Raw genomic sequence first — 20,870 nt, 5'->3', positions numbered from 1 at the left:
TATAAACAACCGCAAACAATCGAAGAGGCCTCATATTATGGATTATCGACATAGCCCGAGTTTGGTGACCACCCAATGTACCGACGGTAGACAACCGGGCAGCAGCTGGCTTCTTGCACCCTCTAGTGTTCTGCTACTGCACCTTCCCCACGTGTCCTCCCCCCCTCCCGCGTTCTTCACTTGGTAACTCGCCGAATTTTGACGTATTTTCCCTCTGATTGGCCTACATGCGTCATGTGATATTCTTTGGCCAATCGTAGACTAGTGGTGCAAACGGAGGACCAACAGTTCTAAATAGATGGGAACTGTAGTTTCGGCGTGCCATGATTTCTCATCTTTGACTTCACTTACCACAATTCTTTGTTTTTTTGCACATGCCCAAAATCATCCGTGGAGCCAGCCAGCAAAACCGCTTGTCTATTGTTTTGTTGGCATCTGGACGACCAGTCCTGTTGCTGGAGTCTACTGAAAGAAATCATGGCGGATGAACAAGAAATTATGTGCAAACTAGAAAACATTAAAGAAATAAGGTAATTGCAATATGTCTATCAGAACAGGGGGGATTCATATGTTTTAAACCCAGGTATATGTTTCCCTAACCCGGTATACTGTCGAGTTGATGGTAAGGTAGCGTTAGCTAGATAGGTGGCTAGCATGCAAAATAACACTTTAGCAAACTGCCAGGCTAGCTGCAGGTTTAACCTTAGCTACATTTGCCAGTGCGGACTATAACCAACGTCAGCAACCTAGATTTATTACAGCTGATTACATTTGCGTGATGTCACGGCTGTTCTGTTGATGGCTAGTTAGCTGTTATTAATTGTAACGTTAGTTCATTGAATTTGCTTGGATAAAGCAATACTACCACTTAGCGCGCTAATTCAGGCAACTACCCTGAATTAGCGTGCTAAGTCAGAGAACTATCCAAACACAACTAGCAATATTTTATTTTGTATTTTATCTAAATTTTATTTTGTATCTTGGGCTTTAAAGCAAAGTCCATTTGTCAAGTCTGAGTAACTAATAACGTGCTATCTTGCAGGATTGGTGGGCGTATCTTTGGGACTGCTTTCGTGTGGTTTACTAGGTAGATTGCAGGCTTCCTGTAAAGAAAGGAATTTTATTGTTTTGCTGTATGTTACCGGCAGGTATGATGACATTGTGAAAAATGCGAATTATCTTAACTTTGCAGGAATATTGCGCTGCCAACTTCTGCTTCACAAAGTTCATGCCTGTCCAATTACAGTATTTGAATTCCAACAACACCGTATTTAAAAGCGAATGTTGTCCATGATTTCAGATTTGCGGTGTGACGTGACTCATTTAGATAGGAAACCCGTTCATATTTTTGATAGCATGTGACCACAGGAATAAATACAGCTTAAAGTAAAAAACCTATATAAGTATGTAATTTTAAATTGTGTAAACGTTTTTTTTTTGTCGTTGAATTATCAGTCATTTTTGAGCTCTTACAAATGTTGACGATTACAAATGTACATCAAATGTAATCGTCATGAGCAGTCATGACGATGTCCTTTCCTATGCTGTCCTGTCATAGAAACAAGACCATTCAGATGGAAAAGATCAAATCCAGGCTGAAGAGCGAATTTGAAGCACTGGAGTCAGAAGAGAAGCACCTGAAGGAGTATAAGCAGGAGATGGACCTGCTTCTGCAGGAGAAGATGGCTCATGTGGAGGAGCTGAGACTGATCCATGCTGACATCAATGTGGTGCGTACTGACAGTGAGGGTCACCTGGGGTGGAAGTGCCCTCAGGGTGTCTGATCTGCAGGCTGATCATGCTTTATTCAAATTGTATTAGCAAAAAGGGGAGGAAATGCCCAATTACAAACAAAAGCCTGGAGATGTACAGTACCCTCTGTATGTATTACCTATGCCCCTATTAAGTGAAAACAAAAGATGTAACAGAGAAAAATGTATGTATGAATTTCTTAGATTCACCCACAATTTTTGTGCTGGATTGAGGTGTGAGGAATGAGATGCCCAGCTGAGGCTATTTGTTTTGTGCCTCATTAGCCATTGTTATGACCATCATTATCCATTTTCAGCCAAGCTTGAGCTTCTTGGCAGAGGAAACCAGGTTTTTGGCCCAAATGTCCTGTTGCTTGGTGAAGGACATGACTCTGTCTGTCTGGTCTCTAGGATCTCTAGATGCAAAGCAATCTTTTAAATACATACTTACCTTTGTATGCTAAGCACAATGCACGTGAGCATATCCAAAAAATCAATTTTATTTAATTTGGCCATAAGGTATTTTTTCCAATTTACATTGGAGGTGTATATTTTTAAAATTCAAGTCTCCTCTTTTTTGTAGTTTGCCTTCATAAGAGGGTATTTCCTTCTTTCCAGCCATGTATGATACATTCATGCAGGCAATGGGTAGTATCCCAAACACTTTGTATCCCAAAGATGTCAGTTTGTTTTGGGGTTCTCATCTGATGGCTTTGAAATTAGAACTGCCTCTGGAACAACTTATGTCACAGCTTAGGGTGGTAGCATCCACTTCTCAGTAGTGTTGCCACTGTTTGAGTATCCTTAAAATTTGTAATAATGGAAACTACAGTGGTATGTTCAGCTTATTGTGAATTCTTTTGTAGCTGTCTCCAAAATTGTGGAGCTGACCATATTATCTACCTATCTGCTTTAATTAATCATCTCAAAAGAGATTTCCTGGGTAAATGAAGGACAAATAAAAATTAAAATAAAACCTGGTACATACTACCATGATATGACACAGACTACTAACTTATGTGTGTAACCTCTTTCATAGCCCAACAGGAAACACTCACAGGTATACTCACAGAAGCTTCCACTGAGCTATCCAAAAGTGTACTGGTGTAGAGTTGTTTTGTTGGATTTTATTTAATACATCATGTAACGGTGTGGGTAAATGTGACCTAAATGTTTTCTGGAATGAACATTTCTATGAACATTATGGCTTTGTCTGATGTTAAGTATAAAGTATATCATCTTTTTTTTAAGCAGACAAATGATCCAGTACCTATTTGTTGGTATTTTGCAATTCATTCCTATTAAATCTGTGGTATAAATGAATATGTGTATAACATACACTTATATTGGTAAGGTTGTTGAACCTGTCAGCATTTTCTGGGTCAGCACAGAGCTGAATAAAATGTCAGTCAAATGCTGCAAGCACAGCAAGTACTGTACATCATGTTCTACAGGGATAGCAAGGACCTGATAATTATGCTTGAAATGCCAGTAGCCTCATCTGTAAATCGGTGCAGATAACCACTAATGAGTGTTTCCAAAATAAGCACCAAGACTTAAATTCATGTGGAGATATTGGCCAAAAAATCCTATATGTTTATATTTTCATCTCAAAATAAATGGTTAGTGATTTTCCCACTTACAAAAACTAGTGTTTAAGATAGTGTTTGAGTGTCTAGCTTTTGAACAAATTGCCCTGTTGGTTGGTGTAAGAATTGTCAGTCTGATGCTGTGCTTGGGTCCTAGATGGAGAACACGATCAAGCAGTCAGAGAACGACCTGAACAAGCTGCTGGAGTCTACGCGACGCCTTCACGAGGAATACAAGCCCCTGAAGGAGCACGTGGACGCCTTGAGGATGACTCTTGGCCTGCAAAGGCTGCCGGACCTGTGCGAAGAGGAGGAGAAGCTCTCGCTGGAGTAAGAGCACAAAAGCCTTCCTTTACCTGAACCCCACCTGGCCCGAGTATCCATTCATCTTCATTTTCAAACTTGCTCTTTAAAATGTAGTCATTTTCCTAGATTTTCCTCCGTCATCCATCAGTGTCACATTATTACTTGCTTTATTTCTGGCTGGTGGTGGGCACACGTTGACACATGACTGTCACTGTAGTCTGGTAATTTGTAATGGTCCCACCTGTGACGTGGTCTTTGTTTGTGAAATGTGTTTATATCCCCCATAAACAACAACATTTTCAGATTAACAGATACTAATATAATATAGAAATTATTACAACTGGAGTTAGTGTTTTTGTTTGTTTAATATATTTCATAATTCACAAGTTGTGTTTCTGAAAATGAGAACTATTCCTGATAGATGTGTTTGCCCCATACTGCAGGTAGTCTTTTTAGAATATGTATTTCTGTTTACACTTGTGAAAGAGAAAAAGTTCAAGTGGATTTCCTATGTAAAATCATAGCTTTCTGTATAGAAGTGTTGTGCTTTTCACCATTGAGTAACCCTCTCTGACATTTGATTTGTCCAGTTACTTCGAGAAGCAGAAAGCAGAGTGGCAGACAGAACCTCAGGAGCCCCCTATACCAGAGTCTCTAGCGGCAGCCGCCGCCGCTGCTCAGCAGCTCCAGGTTGCCCGGAAGCAAGATGCCCGACAGACCGCCACATTCCGACAGCAGCCTCCACCAATGAAGGTGAGTGGCTATTGTGTCAATAACATGAGGGCAAACCAACAGCTAGAGGATAAACTGGCAGAGTAGTGTGACTAAAGCAATGTTACATATCTCATTAAACATTGAATTGAATTCCCATTTTTCAGCACAAGAAAAGGTAATCTTTGGGGACACAAAGAAATTTCTTGTATGAGTTATGTTTTTGCTGATACTGTTGTACTTGCCAGTACATTTTTTGATGCTAAAACTGGCTGGCCCAATGAGTCTGTCCTGTATGCTGTATTATTCACCCCAGTGCCTTCTCCAGTGAAAAACAGGTTTCTTGGCTACTTAGGGGTTGTGGAATTCAGCTAAAACGCTGCGTGGCACAATTTGATTAATGCCAGTCTTCTGCTGGAGTCATTATGTGTGGGCCAGAATTTCATTGTGGAGAAGAAAATTACCAGCAGGTTCTTAAAAGACCCAGGGAGTGTGGTGCCTTCAGGACATATAATGTAATTAATTTGCTCTTCAAAAAGAAGCACTTAAGCATAATGACATTACCAGAGGTGTGGGTTTGTTAGGTGATTGTCTTTATCCAGGACAACCTACGAACTTGTACTGTGTCTCATGTCTTTGTAGCTATGAAGACAAAATATCGTTTTTGATTTAAGGCCACATGCCATTGTCCACAGCACTCAAACGGATGATTGATACTCCACTCCAACCAAAAGGCTGAGTAGAATGTGAAATTTTTGAGGCAAACTGATATTATGAAGAGCAGTGTAATATTGCACTCTGTTGGGTTATTGGATAAGAGGCCTTTGACTAGTATTGAATAATTTCTAATGTGAGTACCTTTATTCAAGCAAAAGACTAAGGTATGGGTTCTACCATGTGGACCATGTGCTGGACAGGAACAGGGTGAATTGCTTTGAAAGAATTCAGATGGATAGGTTGTTTTAACATATTTACAACTGAGACCATCTCAATAACAAAAGGATGCTAATCTGTTTGACTCCATTGTCAAATAGCCAATTTGCTTCAAGACAGTGACTTCCTAATTCAGATGATGCTTTGACAAATTAGCATTTTAAGTTTGTTTCTGGGAGGGCAGTTACCAACGCAGTCAAGACTGGTTCTCTCACTGAGAAGAACAAAATGACCACAACACTAGGGCATTGATTTTTAAATTGGTCCTTGGTTGGTTGCTTCTTTCCAGCAGAAAAAGGCACATTGAAATGCCTGAGGAATCTGGTTAAAATGTGTCTCATTCTCCCAAAGTTTCACTCCCTCCAACAAGCTCTGAGGAGAGTCATTTCAGGAGTCATTGGCTTGATGTAGACTGGTCATTATTGGCAGGTTCTTGTTTCTGTCTGCAAAGTAACGGTGTGTGTAGTGTGAAATTATTCCGCCAATATAGAGACACATGCAGTGTACAGCATAGTAGGTCCTTGGGCTCAAGGTCAACGGGCTCATTATTGGAACTTAGAACAGCTCCAGTGGTGAGCCTCTACTACTTACTCCTATATTTAAGTGTGATATACCTAGCAGTGCTGGATTTTTTTTTTCATAAAACCTGGGTTTAATAACACAAGTAACTGACAAAAATTCTCAACTTTTTTTTAGGCTTGTCTATCTTGTCACCAACAAATCCATCGCAACGCACCGATATGTCCCCTTTGCAAAGCCAAAAGTCGTTCTAGGAATCCCAAGAAACCAAAGAGGAAGCCAGACGAATAAAGCGGGACTGAAGTGGCTACTGGTTTGTGAAATAGGACAGCTCTTTTTCCTTTATCATGCCATACATTCACATATGATGGAAGCACAAACCTGAAAGTGTAATTTAAGGAAAAGGGAATGGCTTTATAACAGTGCTAACATTTCAGCTTTCAGAGACACATGCAGCTTTTGTATGGGTCAGAAGTGCACCCAGGGAGGTACTATGAATAAATAAAGTCCAGGGGAAGTCATTGAATATACCAGGCAGTGAAACCAGCCATCTTCCAGTTGTTTGGGTGTGTGCTTCGAATGTCCAATGAAACAGTTCGACAGGAGGTTTGTTTTGAAATGATTGCTAACATTTCTCAAAAAAACTGAAATTACTTCCAAGTTGTGACACATGACAACATGAATGTGACACAATCACAAATTTATTGCAGACTGCTCATACTATTTCAAAGAACAACCTTTGGTTGACAAATGTTGATTGACTTTTTATTGGCATTAATAACTGGATCAAGGTAACTCTCTTGAAGGATAAAACACATACACATACAATAAGCAGGGCAAAAAACCCCAATTGACAATTTCTTTTCTGTTATTTACTAATGTTATAATTGCCAGTATTCCTTTATTTTATTAAACTCCATGTATGTTGTCAGTCAGAAGTGTATCTAGTTATGGTTTAGAGCATCGTACTCAGTGTTTAATTGTAAAGGGGCCATTGACTGTATACCATAAGGATAGTTGGTTATATGTAATATGAATACATATGAATAATTCTTTTCTAAAATGCCAAATTCATTTAACCACACCTAGAACCATTCTCTTCTGACAGTGCATATTGTGTCAGTGTGATCCTGGTAACTTATCTCTTCACGAGATATGCAATTACTATTGAAATACCTTTTGCCCAGATAGAACTCCTGGACGCATTTTAGTAAGTTAATGGCAAGTTAATATTCCTGATTTACATTACATGATCTTCATGATCTCAGCTATTTTGTTATGGTCAATCTTTGTATGTCATCATCCCTCTGGGTCACTGATTTACATTTTTTTCAGAATATTAGACACACTATTAATTTAATTTTGAAATAAACCACATACTACTGCTTGTTAATGAGTGTGCTTTCAAAGTGGTCTTGTACTTTTTTCATTGAAGGAGGAAATGGGGGATATTAAGTGGTCTGTAGGTTTAGTGGCATAGCTTTAGAGATCAATTTTGAAAAAACAGTGATATGAAAGCATTTATTTGGGAGGTCTTCAGTAACACTATCCAACACAATTCTCATTGGTCATATATCTTGTCAGTTTTATTGTTAAAGTTTGTTTTAAAGTTTATACTGATCCATAAAATGTGTACTTTTTAAAATTTACGTATGTGGTAAGTATTGTTTGTGAATTAAAAAGGGAAGTGATGTTGCTCCATAGCATATTTAAACTGTAATTATTTTGTTTAAATATATACAGAAATTGAACTGAACACCCCTACCTTAGCCTACTCAAACAGTATGAGCAGCTTGGTTTGTTTTCATATTATTTAATATAGCTGTATGTAAAATTTGTATCTGTATTCATTTTTTAATTATTTTGGATTTTTTTTCTTAATTAGATAATCCATATGTGAATGATGTCAGCTCTGATTCTGGCCACAGTTTGTCCAATAAAGTTAATGGGCCAAAAGGTGGCAACAAACTATATGATTATTTGAATTGTGTGATGTTTGATTTGCATGAGAAATAAATAAACCTGAAGTTTGTGAGTTGGGACATATTAATGGTTGTACTATATCCATTATAACCATTAATATTTAATGGGTCACACACACACACACACACACACACACACACACACAGAGAGTACTGTGCCAGTGACCACTCTGGAAAATTCATATTAAAGCCAATCATCACATGATTACAGGGAAAAGTAACAAAAACTTAATGTGTTTTTAAAACAAGTAAGTATTTTTCTGTGACCTCCCTTAGAAGGCAAAACTGAAACAATTTGCTTTGGTACACTGTCTTGTAATTTTTTTTCCAAGTAGTCCTGTGGTAATTTCTTTCAAGCTTCCTGCAGGATTTCCATAACTCCTCTTTTGACTTTGGCTGCTTTTTGTTCTTTTTCCTGTCCACCTGAGGCCACACGGCTTCAATTATGTTGAGGTCAAGGCTGTGAGGTGGTCAGTCTAATAATGTGAATGTTCCATCTGCAGACTTGCTCTCTAAGTAGGTCTTTATCCTGTTTGCGGGTCATTATCATGCCAGTCAGCTGTTTTCCTGAAGATACAGCATGACAAATAAAGATGTATAGATTTATATTTCTCAGCATTCATAATTTTGTCAGTTTTGATCAGCTCCCCTACGCCGTTGACTGAAATGCACCCTCAGACCATGACAGCTGCCATTGTGCTTCACAGGTGGCTGCAGACAGGCATTAATGTACTCCTTGCCAACTCTTCTTCTGATGTACTGGCATTTTTGTGAGCCAAAAAGTTCAAATTTGGACTCATTACTCCATAAGACTTTGTGCCAGTTGTTTCTAGCTCCATGCTTTATGGTCTTTCTAGTACTGCAATCTCTTCCCGCTTCTTGCCTTTCTGCAAGAATGGTTCTGCAACACACCCTACAGGACCATTTCTTGTAAAACAACTTCTCACAGTCTGAGTGTATACTTTGATGCCAGATGACTCTGCCAGATGCTGAGCAAGCACTTCACTGGATTTCCCTCTGCCCCTCAGGGAACTGACTTTTAAGCACTGTTCATCAGATGGAGACAGCTATTTGGGTCTTCCCCTGCATTTTTCTGTCTTCAACTTGCCCATTTTCTTTACATTTCTTTATGACAGGTTGAACACCTCATCTTGGTAATCTGGCTAGATGGGCTATTGCTCACTGAGAATTGCCTTGATGCAAAACTATGATTTTATATCCATTTCCAAATCTCCTCACAAGGCACCCCAGCCATTCTATGTATTTGTTAAATTCCACCAACAGCACATCTGGTTCAGCTAATCAATAACTCATTAAGTTGAATCAGGTGTGCTGGTGGTGGAATTTATCAAATAGCCTACAGTACATGGAATGAAACTGCATGGAATGGCTGGGGTGCCTTGGGGAGATGTTTGGGAATCAAATCTGTGTTCTTCTAAGATATAGCTTTTTAGAAAACACAAGAAATTCTTGTTACTTTTTCTTGTATTTATTCTATTGTTATTCTCTCTTATCCTCTCGTGTATTCTTCTGATGCTCTCAGATTGTTAGAGCTGAGACTCAAGTGTAGCATTCTGCAGATACCATACTACACTGGTGAGATGCAGTGCTTGATCTCTCATCCTCTGTGATCTCGATGACTTCATTTTGTTAGTCTGCAGAATGGTAATGGCAGCTTACTTCTGGCTGGATTTTTGCCATTTAAAACTGAAAAAAAAAATCATTCTACAGCACCACACGACTTCCTTCATTTGGTTCATCCCGCAGCACCAGTTCTGCTTACCAAAAGTGGCCCACTAGGCGGCTCGCATTCCACGCCCAGCTCCAAGCCAGCGAGCTGGGCTTCTTACCCATTTAAAGTTTGACAATAGGTTGAGATCGTTTCGGCCCCAGGACCTCTAATCATTCGCTTTACCAGATAAAACTGCGAGACTTCGAGCGCCAGCTATCCTGAGGGAAACTTGGGAGGGAACCAGCTACTAGATGGTTCGATTAATCTTTCGCCCCTATACCCAGGTCGGACGACCGATTTGCACGTCAGGACCACTACAGACCTCCACCAGTTTCCTCTGGCTTCGCCCTGCCCAGGCATAGTTCACCATCTTTCGGGCCCTATCACATACATTTATTTTAATTAGGTTAGATGGGTGCGTTGTTGATAAGCTTACTCAACTAAACTCTGTTTGAACTAATCATGACATGACTTTGTCAGTGTCAAAGAATTACAGATGACTTCCTTGTCCTCCTCAATTGCCCAGCTCAGTTTTATTTCTATATCTTTGCTTTTTCATTTCTAATACATCAGGGTAGAAATCTGTAAGTACATATAGAACATCCCTACTATCTGTCCTGAAATCAGTAACTTGGTATATTCTGGCATTGGCATATAACTGTTGTGGATTGACTTTTGGCTGTAAATTGGGTTTCCTCATCAAGCCACAAAATGTTTCACAACTTTGCCAGCAGAGGCCACTGTTGACAACATAAAAGACCAGCTATAGTTTCCATTAACCTCTAAGGAACATCTCTACCATTTTCTTTCATTCATTAAGATCACCCTAAAACGCATAATTGAAGTTGCCCTCTTGTCTTGCCTTTGCAGATGGTGCATATTGTGTATCAAGAGAGAAATCAAAAAGTAGATTGTTATAAGTAGATTAGTTTGACACATTCTAAGCATTTCCATGGCAGTGAAGAATTGTATTCACGCTGTCACATCAGTTCTGTGCCTTCTGAGTCCTTAAAGGCGTGGTTTCATTACTGTGAGTCAGAATGTCATGAAATAATGCAGGGGATTGATTCCACATTAACAACAATCAAATCACCTGGCTTGGAACAACCAAGGACACATTTTAACTTTATATAGTTGATGCATGTTCTCATTGTCTCAGGCCCCAGCTTAATCTGGTACTCTATCACCACTCATGCTCCAAGGCTTAATAAACATGAACTACATCAATTATTCAGGAGCAATGATCCAGTAGGCAGTGATTATGGAAAAAAGAGAGGCTGAGAAAAAGATTGATTGTTTCACACTAGATTTTGTGTGCCCTTCAATGTGCAACTAGACCTGCTGTATTTTTTGTGCATGGTTTTTGTTCCAAGGTTTTATGCTTCAGAAATGCAGATTTGGGATAAATACACAGAAGTTACTTGTTATTTTCTGATGGAAATGACCACACTGCTGATGGATCTGGGCCTGGCTGAGGAGGGTCCTCAGGCTCAGTCAAGAGGTGAATGAAGTCTTCCTCAGTCATATATATATGGCCAGGTGGGGAATACCTGACTAGTGAAGCGCCAGCTGCTTTATAAATGGCATGCTTAGTGAGGTTATATTCCCTGACATGGAAAGGAGACAACTGAAACCCCCTAGCAAAGTGGTTACTCTCACACATTCAAGAGGACATTTTCTTGCATAATGAGGTCTTTGCATGAATTATTTTCACCTTAGCATGGCTTTAGTAATCTTCTTGGGAACAGCCTTGTAGAGAAATTACTGGAGAAGAATTAGAAAGTGTAGGTTTAGTTTCTTACCTGCACAGTCTGCTGCTGTTGCGTGAACCTTTTTCATTGTGATGATACTGCTACCTGACTTTTGTGAAGGCACATTTTGAGCTATTTTGGAAAGTGTGGCCTAATTACTGGAGGCACTGAAATGACTGCTTCTGGCACTTTCCTCATATCTGTGTCAGCTATGAGGCAATTTGTCAGTTCTTTGCGAACACTGACCAGCTAACAACCTGAGAACAAGCCTCCAATTTGCATGGTAGATCTGAGACTTGAGGAACACTTCATTTTTCCCATGTTCATCCATCAAAGAAGGACATATTGTCATCTACTTTGCAGTTGTGGCAGCTTTATCAAATGTTCTAGTGGTGTTCAGCACAGTACTTGTGAAGCTGAGGGCTGTAAAAAAAATTCACCATATTAGCACCCACGCAACACCTGGATGTATAAGCATAACAGTAATGGGGGTTATTTGTTGCATGTTGGCCTTAGCTACACAAATGAAGATTATTATTATTGTAATTGTGTATGTATATGTACACAATACAACATACCCTCAGAGGGAAGATTAGAACAGGCTAATAAAGAGAGCACGTAAATTCACTGTGATAAAGAGGAGTGGTAGATATGAACTTACTACAATTCAATTTTGATTGGAAGCGAGGTGGACATATAGTAATAGTCTGTAATTTTCCTTTGCTTTTATGAAGTGATAATTTAATAAAAGCTGTAATAACATTCCTTTACATTTTCAGTCTCCATCTAATAAAGATTTTAATTGTTCTTGGTAGCCCACTGTTAAATACAACCTTTGAAGTACGCTGTTTCAATACATTATTAGGACTCAAAAGCTAATTATTTAATCCAGCTGTAATCTATTAAATACATCACTTCTTCAATTATGTGTTCAGAAAAAAAAACAGCAATGAAAGGATTGAAGAAAATGTCCTTAAAATGGTTGGTTGTACTGTTTTTCTTGAGCTCAGTGCATTGTAAGGTCCTTTAGGGTTGTTTTCAGTTGGACCTGGAGTTTGCCTCCAGCTGAGCTAAGGAGAGCTCAATATAAACTTGAAACAGGAGCTTTCATCTCTTGCCCAGCTTTTCCCATAAACCCATGCAATAGCTTTGCCTGAACCTCAGCTAGGCCCTTATACACACCAATAGAGCTTGCAAACATCTTAATGAAGTACAGATTCTTAATCATAGAACTGCTTATTCTTAACCCCTCAACTGAAATAATTAGCAGCACATTCTTTCCCCAGCGGGAAATTCAAAAATGCTTCATTCAAGACCGTTAGAGGAATTAATATGTCGTCTAGACATACTTGATTTAACTGATTTTGTAGAATGATGAAAATTGATACCCTCAAGACAAATTGAGACTGATGTTATTCCCAAACAGGTAGACAAAATTAATACAAAATACTAAAAAATGATCAAGGAGCTGAAGCAAAATTATACTGTAGCTGACACGAAGGAGCCGTTTCAATTTGGACAGCCTGCTTTGGAGAAGAAGTGTGGTTTGTTGACCCAAGCTGCCACTTAGATTTAAGAAATCAGAGGGCAGGGACATTATGACAGTGAAAGCATGGCAGATGTGAAAAATGCCAGAGGGCTACAGTGTGAATCATTTCATTCCCGATCTCAGAAAGTACCAGAACACTGTTTGACAATTGCTGGTGACTCGGGGGATGCAGAGCAGGTCTATGGACAAGTATTCCCTCTTAGAGGATGTCTCCAACAGGATGTTGGTCGTGCATGCTGGTCTTCATAATACGAGAGGCAATGAGGACTTGTATTACCTATTTGTATGTGTGCTGTGTACAGCAACAAAATGTTTGTGTTATTTGTTATTTTGCCCTCATGCTGCTCAGTAAAACAATGCATTTTCTGGGATTTCCCTCAACATAAGTAACAATCTAATCAACAAAGATATGGTTTGTTTTTGTATTGCAAATACAACAATGTATCCATACATCGTTGACTAAAACTATAGTCAATAACCTTATGAGGTCAAGGTGCAATATATGATATGACAATTGACCAGAATAGTCTTCTCCTCTGTCTTTCCACATACACGGATAGTGGGTATTGTAAAGGCCTGCTTCTTTTCCTGTTCGGGAAATACAAGTTCATGTAAAAATCCTGCATGCATTATGTTGCAGAGGTTTCTGCAGCTGCATTGTCTTTTCACTCTTGCCGAGTGAACTCCATTATTTCCCTCGTACCCACTTGAAGTCTCTGTCTGGGTAACTGATAGCCTTTTCACCTGATGGTTTAACAAAAAATATGATTTGGAAATGGTTTATTCCTTCTGCTGTCTAGAAAGGAAGTCTTCTGATCTCTGAAGACTCTGACATCTTGGCAGACTTTGCCAGACAGAGTCTGCTGATCTCATCTGTAATGATTGCCAGGTTTTTGAATAACTGAACAGCTTCTCAAGACTGAAAAACCACAAGGAGAAGAAAAGGAAAGGCATGTCTTCACCTACGAGCTCAGCACAGCTTACTTTGGCCTCGTAGTGAGTGCTACAAGCTCTCACTTGCCACATCACAATGTTTGAAGGGTGTGATCATTACAGTTAAGACAATATGAATACACCACTGAAAATGTCAGACATTGTAAATAATTATTTCTTGACCCAACTGTAAATGTAATAATGCTATAATCCCCAGATAAATCCACTAATTACTTTTTAAAACAAATTCTATAAACACAGATGCAAATGCATTGCACTGCTTAAAACCTATCCAGTTTATGTTTATGTTTTTTTGGCACAAATCAGCCTTATTGCATACTATTGCAATGTCCATATGCAAATACACTTTCATGTTTGTGTTCAATATTTACTTTGACACAATTCAGTCTCCAAATTAAAGCATTGTCCAAGGAAGGTGCATTTTCCCCACCACCATAATACAACCTCTACACAGCTATGCAAAAATATATGCAATGTCTACTGCAAGTGAAAGGGTCTCTTTCTGCTTTTGTCGCCGCTGAATTTAGATTTCCCATATACCACTCTTGGTTGAACACTGAGGGGCGCTAACAGTCCATCCCTTCCTGTAAACCTATTCCATATGAACAAAACACAAGTAAACAATATGCTGGTTCAGAAGGCAAGTCCCATTCAAATCCAAGTTGAATGCATTGAACTTAATTTGAATGGTTGTAAAATTCCTTGCAAATTCAACAACATGATTTGTACCATGGATGTATTGTGGCACATCATTAAGAATTTTAATAAAACTGGTATCATACTTGATACATGATATTATTGTTCAGAATAATAATGAAGATGTTAACTAGGTCATATTTCTGCACTGACCCCATGATGGTAGACTTTCTCAGTAACTGCAGATCAGCAAAGTCTCCAACTTTTGCAGGTAACAAACACTGTTTGTTAAAAAGCTTATAAAGATTTAAATATCAAGACAGTGAAATTAATTCATACGGACCAACATTCATGTCACACCATCCTGTCCTTTACATCATGTGATAAATTGTTTAATTGAACATAAAATTGCATGAACATTTTTTCCAGTGCCTTCTTTTTGCATTCAGTTAAGGTTCATAGATGTACAGCAACATCACTATTTTTTTATAAATCAGTCCCCTGAGATACCCTATATTTAACATTTTAATTTTATAACGCTCCAGGGGCTGTCAGTAAGACATATTAGAAACCAAGACATAAATGAAGGTGATGTAGTGACAATCTTCTGTGCTCTCTTTTCAGAAAAAAAAGAAAAGTAGAAGGAAAGGATTTTAGTTTTGTTCAGGCATGAGCAGGGATGTCAAACTCTTGCAAGGCTGTGCATGCTGCGTTTTTGCTCCAACAGCTTCTCTTAATTACATACCCGTTAAATTGTTTATTGTTTGGCATTTTATTATATTGTCAAATGAGGAAACATCGCTGAAGATAATATTTGTGCCCTTACACTCAAGAATGTTTTTACAACAGTGTACCTTACCTAAGTGGGCCAAAAACAGGCTAGGGAATTGACGGGAACAAAAACTAGGATATACATGGTCCTCAAAGAATTGAGTTTGAATTAGAGCTGAAAGGCAAAACAGGGCTAAATAAAAGGTCTTCATTCTTACTAATAACATACAAATGTGGTTTGACCGTGCTGTTTCAGGTCAAGACTGTTCAACATTGTGACATCCATTCTGTGAGCGTCAAAGGTTCAGATACAGCATGGTTTACAACTCCAACTGTGAGATTTTTTGTTTTTTCATGTTTCTATATAGTTGTCTGAAATGAAAAGATAATGGCACTGCTCATCTACATTACTTTACATATACTTTGGACAGGTGTTATGTCTTTAATGACTACTGCTGTCAAACAGCAGACAAATAGATTTTTTATGCGTGTGAGTGGGTGGTGAAATAAATACCATTAAGCCATAAAGCAACCAGCACATTCTAAGAGGACAGAACAAATAAGCCCAGTGGGTCTCGTGTTTGTGTAGAGATGTTTGCTTCCATGAAGAACAGCAAAAGTGTGATTTACTTTTCATACTGGAAAGAAAAACCCTGAAGCTGATGATTAGCCTTTGCGTAGGGTTCATTTGCCATATTGTAGGAGGATGTAATGAGTGTGGCCCTTCTGTGCTTCTAGAGCTTTTCCTCTTGGCCTTACCCCTTAGAGCTTGTCAGCAAGGGTATGGCATATAGCATTTAGCACATGAAAAGCTATTTGACAAGTGCCATCAGCCGTCCTTCCACTGACCTGAAAGCTGAAATGAAATGGTGTCAAAGCAGCCTGATCTCTGACCTATATAATGGCAGGCCTGCAGGAAATAAAATTAAGGTCAAGTTGCTTTCTTGAAGAAAATTACGGGTAAAATGCAACAGAGTTGGAGGGTTACATGTCAATAGAAATTAATAATATAGCGATCACCAATTTGTACTCCATCAGATATAAAGGAGAGGTTCCAATGGTTTCTGTAAAGCTTTGTCAGATATAATAACAGTTAGATTTCAGCTATCAGAATGATAGAATCAGAATTTCATTTTACTGCTCTCAGAAAAGCATGTGAGGGACTAGAAACAGTTGCGTTCTTTGTAAAGTCCCTTACCATGGTCATGGTTGTCATTCTCAAACCTTACTGTAATGTGAATGTATTTTCTTTTTACTTAGCATTATACTATTGATGCATTCACTGGACACGACTGTACAATTCGACCCTGTATTTCTTCTGGAATCAAAATTTTTTATGTAACTGCATCATGCTGATGTAGTTGGCTCATGAGTCTACATAAGTTGCTCAACATCACAGATTAATGAACCTGTACACTGTTGGGGAATCACTGGTGTACCTATTTACATTTACATTTACATTTATTTATTTAGCAGACGCTTTTATCCAAAGCGACTTACAAAAGTGCATACAGTAGGTACAGCGACAGTACGGGGACAGGATGTGTACAGTTCCACAATGAGACAGTTCTCAGCTGAGAGCAAGGTCTGTTTGAGGACGCAGTACTATCAGATTTTTACAATTACAGCCTAAAGGGCAACTAGTACGATATAATTTCGAACAGCAAACTTCAACAACTTCAAACGGCACAATGAGAGTCGGGGTAAAGGCAGCAACAAGAGACAAAATTTAAAAGCACAATTTAAAAAGCACAGCAATTTACGACAGCACTGATGGGCGGGGGGGGGGGGGGGGGGGGGGGCAGCAATTGTGTGCTGGGTCAGTCCAGGTAGAGTCTGAAGAGGTGCGTCTTCAGGCCCCGTCTGAAGGACTGGGGTGAAGGAGCTGTCCGTAGCGAGACCGGGAGTTCGTTCCACCACTGGGGAGCGATGTAGGCGAAACGCCGATGTCTGGCAGAACGAGCACCTCCTGCCTTGACCATGCAGGGAGCAAGGCGTCCAGTTGCTGCTGAGCGTAGGGGTCAGGCTGGTGTGTAGGGCTGGATGAGTTCTTGGAGGTAGGCAGGGGCTGTCCTGTTGACTGCAGAGAAGGCGAGGGTCAGGGTCTTGAATCTGATCCTGGCAGCGACAGGAAGCCAGTGGAGGGATTTCAGCAGGGGAGTAACATGGGAGAATTTGGGGAGGTTGAAGATCAGTCGGGCAGCTGCATTCTGGATGAGCTGGAGAGGGTGGGTGGTGCATGCTGGGAGGCCTGCAAGGAGAGCGTTGCAGTAGTCCAGTCGAGGGAGAACTGTGGCCTGGATAAGGAGCTGCGTCGCGTATGTGGTTAGGAACGGGCGAATCCTCCTGATGTTGTGGAGGAGGAATCGGCAGGTCCGTGACGTGCGAGCAATGTACTCCTTGTACACCTATAATGTTATAAATTGCTCCAGTAGTTATTTCCACCTCCATATACAGCATGTCATTTTATGTGAATGTGTTTAAGAATTGCTAGGTAGAAACATAATAAAATATAATATAAAAATAATACATGTATTATCGTTTCATATAATATTTTAATGTACATGATATGTTGCTTTTGCATACTCGTGGCAATGCATTATTGATATCTTAAACATACTTCAAGTTTATAGTGGGTTGATAACCACAGTAAAAAGCTAGTTACTTTCATTGGTCAGAACAAGGTTCCAATCAGCACCCAGCCTGTGTATTGCCTATTAGCAGTCATGGCCCATACTAGACTATGAACTATTTTTTTTTTTTTTACCTAAGCAATACATTAATTAATGTTTTCACTCAATCACCAGTGAGAGTTTGTTTGGTACTATTCCTGGCTTGGAGAACATTTTGCTTAAAGTTCCAGAACTTTAAAATACAGGTAATACAATCAATATTCAACTCTATATGATCAATACAATCTCAAAAAAGGACAACATGTAGCAGTTAAAAAAGTAACAAAAAAAAATCACATAATTTTACACATGTGCTTGTCATCCAGCGCATAGCTGGCAATGTGAAGCTGTTTGTTTTTGCACAATTTGCACTAACCTGTAACACCCATACATCATTTGAATGGAGCAGAACTTCATTGTCAGAGATAAACAGGTGCATTTTCTGCTACATTGGCTGACTTCCAACCCATACTGAATTATGCAGCTCAAAGCAAATTTGAAGTGACAGTGGACTGCAAGAGAAGTTTGCACAACATGCATCCTTTGCCACCAAGGGCACATCCTTTTGTTTCATTACAATTTGTCCACAGCTAACACTTGCTGTCTTTACATGTTAAGATCCTTGTGTATTAGCTGACATTTCGATCCCTTTAAGAATATAATAACAAATGTCATTTAATGTCATTCATGTCATTTGAGCTTATCAATTTGGACATTTGGAGTGAATCAACTGCTGTCAAGTTGGGCCTTGAATGACCCCAGAGTCTTTGAATATACTGTAAATCCTGCTAAGTTATTCCAAGCATTCATAACTATGTCTGAAGAAATGCTATAACTGGCCTGCCCCTTTCTGGGCTATTGTCACAACCAGCCAAAAGGAAAACACCCAACCAACCCAAATTTCCAATTCCTAACCACAACTACAGACAAAAAGGTAAGGATTGGAAAGACAAACTAGTGAAGATTTTTTATAAAAAGTAGGCAGTCACTACAGAGAAATCACAGCCCCTCAGAAGTTTTGCAGCAATAGGAAAAATGTAAAACAATGTTGCTGCAACTGACTTGTAGCTTCCAGCCAATCAACATCTCTTGTTCAGAGTTCTAACTGGAAAAAACAGAATTGAAAGAATTGAAAGAAGTTCTTTACATCAGTGAGGCCATTTTACATTTACACATTCTTCCTATAGACACACAAGTAAAAGGTGATGTAGAAACACAAAGGATACATAAAAAGAACTGACAGAATCGCAGGACAGGGAATTTGAGAAGGCATCACTGTGAACATACAGTGCACAAGTAATAGAAAAGAGCATGATAACCCAACCACATTTTGAAAGGCACAGCTTACACAAAGGTCATACAGAAGGTCCACAACAATGCAACCACTACTGATGACATATAAGAACATGACAAGTAACACTGACCAGATATTTAAGCCATAGCCACAGCCAACACACTGTCTTTTAATTTCCACTAGTGGGAAATGGGGTCTTTTTCATCCACACCCACAATTCTATCAAACGCCTCCTCAGCCTTCTTTTCCTTAGACTTGTCTCTAATCTAATTTTCCTCTGTTCTTTTCTAGAGCTTCTACATATTTTTTAAATAATGTGACCAAAATGTAATGCAGTACTCTGCTTCCTGTGTCACCGTTGACTGGTTGGGAGTAGGAAATCATGTTTGCTTCCACAGTGGAAGACTGCACTAATTGGTTTGTATGGGTTGGGTTTAATCTTTCAGGTTGGCAGATGTGGGTGAGGAGCTTTCCCAGTGATGGATGGTGTTTGATGTAATTAAAGTCATTTAATATGGAAGGCGTTCAGCTCTGACCTTCAACTTTTCAACCTCCTCTATTGCTACTCATAGCAATAAACAGAGAAGTATGAGGAGACTGGGGTACAGGCACCAGAGCACTCATTCTGCTAGCGAAATACAAAAGGCGCCTGTGTGACTGCAAATGAGCTGTCTTACAGGCATCAGAACCAACGTGATCTTCCCTGGACCTGGACCTTGGAGGTTTGTCTTTATGAAATAGCAAAGCGTGACAGATGTGGATTGCCAGATTTCTGTAAGACTCTATTAGCACTCTGTTAGTGCTGCAATTCAAATGATTAACAGTATGATGATGAACATGCCAGGTGGGAGCATGCTGGTAATCATGGAGTAAGTGCCTTTCAGACCAAAAGTGACATTAATTAAGTCACAAGCAGTGGAGGCATGACTCATTGAAAACACAGTTGTGGTCACAAAGCAAACACGATGTTACATCTGCCCATGCACAACCTATAGAATGTATTGCATTGTTAAGGCAATTATTCGGCCTTTACAAAATCTGAAATAATTAAACAATTACTGTGTGAATTTTAAGAGACAGGCAGGTCACTGTCACCAACTGAAAATGATAAATAACATAAATAAGGTATGAACATTAAAACCAATAAAATAAGAGGGCTCTGTTTTTAAGAAATACTTACATAGGAATCAGTTGCATATCGCTACACAAAGCTATTTAAAAACTCCTATAGGAATTAATGTGGGTTCACTTACAACCAGTACTTGATGGAGTGCAGGGGTACATAATTAATGAAAAGAGCCATTAGAATTTGAACACAGCATATATCAGCTATTTACCAAAGCACATAACTTGTAAAATATTTTGAGAAATAAGTGTTATCTTATTTGACAGTTGACATGACAGAAATCAGACAGAAGCTTTCTATAGATGAAAAACACTGCTTTCTTGGTCTTCTATTCTGAAGTAAAGGGACATCACATCATGAATAGAAATATTAGTTCCACAGTGCATTTATAATGGAGACATTCAAAAATAACACGACTCAAGCTATGATTTTAATTTAGTTAAGGATATGGACTGGGCAGTATTATAGCTTGAACAGTGCTAGCAAATGGCACACTGACATTCAAATAATTAACATGGGTTTCGTTATTTTCATTTCATTTAATAATGAATTGGCTAAACACAATGAATATTTCAAATATGTATTCTGCCATGT

The 20,870-nt window shown here is 39.1% G+C and overlaps 1 protein-coding gene across 1 annotated transcript; it reads left to right on the top strand.

The window, feature by feature from the left end:
• The first annotated feature begins 405 nt into the window (after positions 1–405).
• Positions 406–7,357, top strand: zc4h2 (zinc finger, C4H2 domain containing). Its single transcript, XM_036525011.1, has 5 exons — positions 406–530; positions 1,559–1,730; positions 3,498–3,670; positions 4,237–4,399; positions 5,987–7,357. The coding sequence occupies exons 1-5, from the start codon at positions 478–480 to the stop codon at positions 6,098–6,100; spliced, it is 675 nt and encodes a 224-aa protein (XP_036380904.1). The 5' UTR covers positions 406–477; the 3' UTR covers positions 6,101–7,357.
• The last annotated feature ends 13,513 nt before the right edge of the window (positions 7,358–20,870 follow it).

This window comes from Megalops cyprinoides, chromosome 3 (assembly GCF_013368585.1).
Source record: "Megalops cyprinoides isolate fMegCyp1 chromosome 3, fMegCyp1.pri, whole genome shotgun sequence".
Classification (NCBI taxonomy): domain Eukaryota; kingdom Metazoa; phylum Chordata; class Actinopteri; order Elopiformes; family Megalopidae; genus Megalops; species Megalops cyprinoides.
The sequence above is the reverse complement of the archived record's forward strand: the minus strand, read 5'-3'. Positions and strand labels throughout refer to the sequence as shown.

Coding starts and splice junctions, on each gene's coding strand:
- zc4h2 (XM_036525011.1), top strand. CDS start 478: ATGGCGGATGAACAAGAAATTATGTGCAAACTAGAAAACATTAAAGAA. Junction 531..1,558: donor GAAAACATTAAAGAAATAAG/GTAATTGCAATA, acceptor GTCCTGTCATAG/AAACAAGACCATTCAGATGG. Junction 3,671..4,236: donor GAGGAGAAGCTCTCGCTGGA/GTAAGAGCACAA, acceptor TGATTTGTCCAG/TTACTTCGAGAAGCAGAAAG.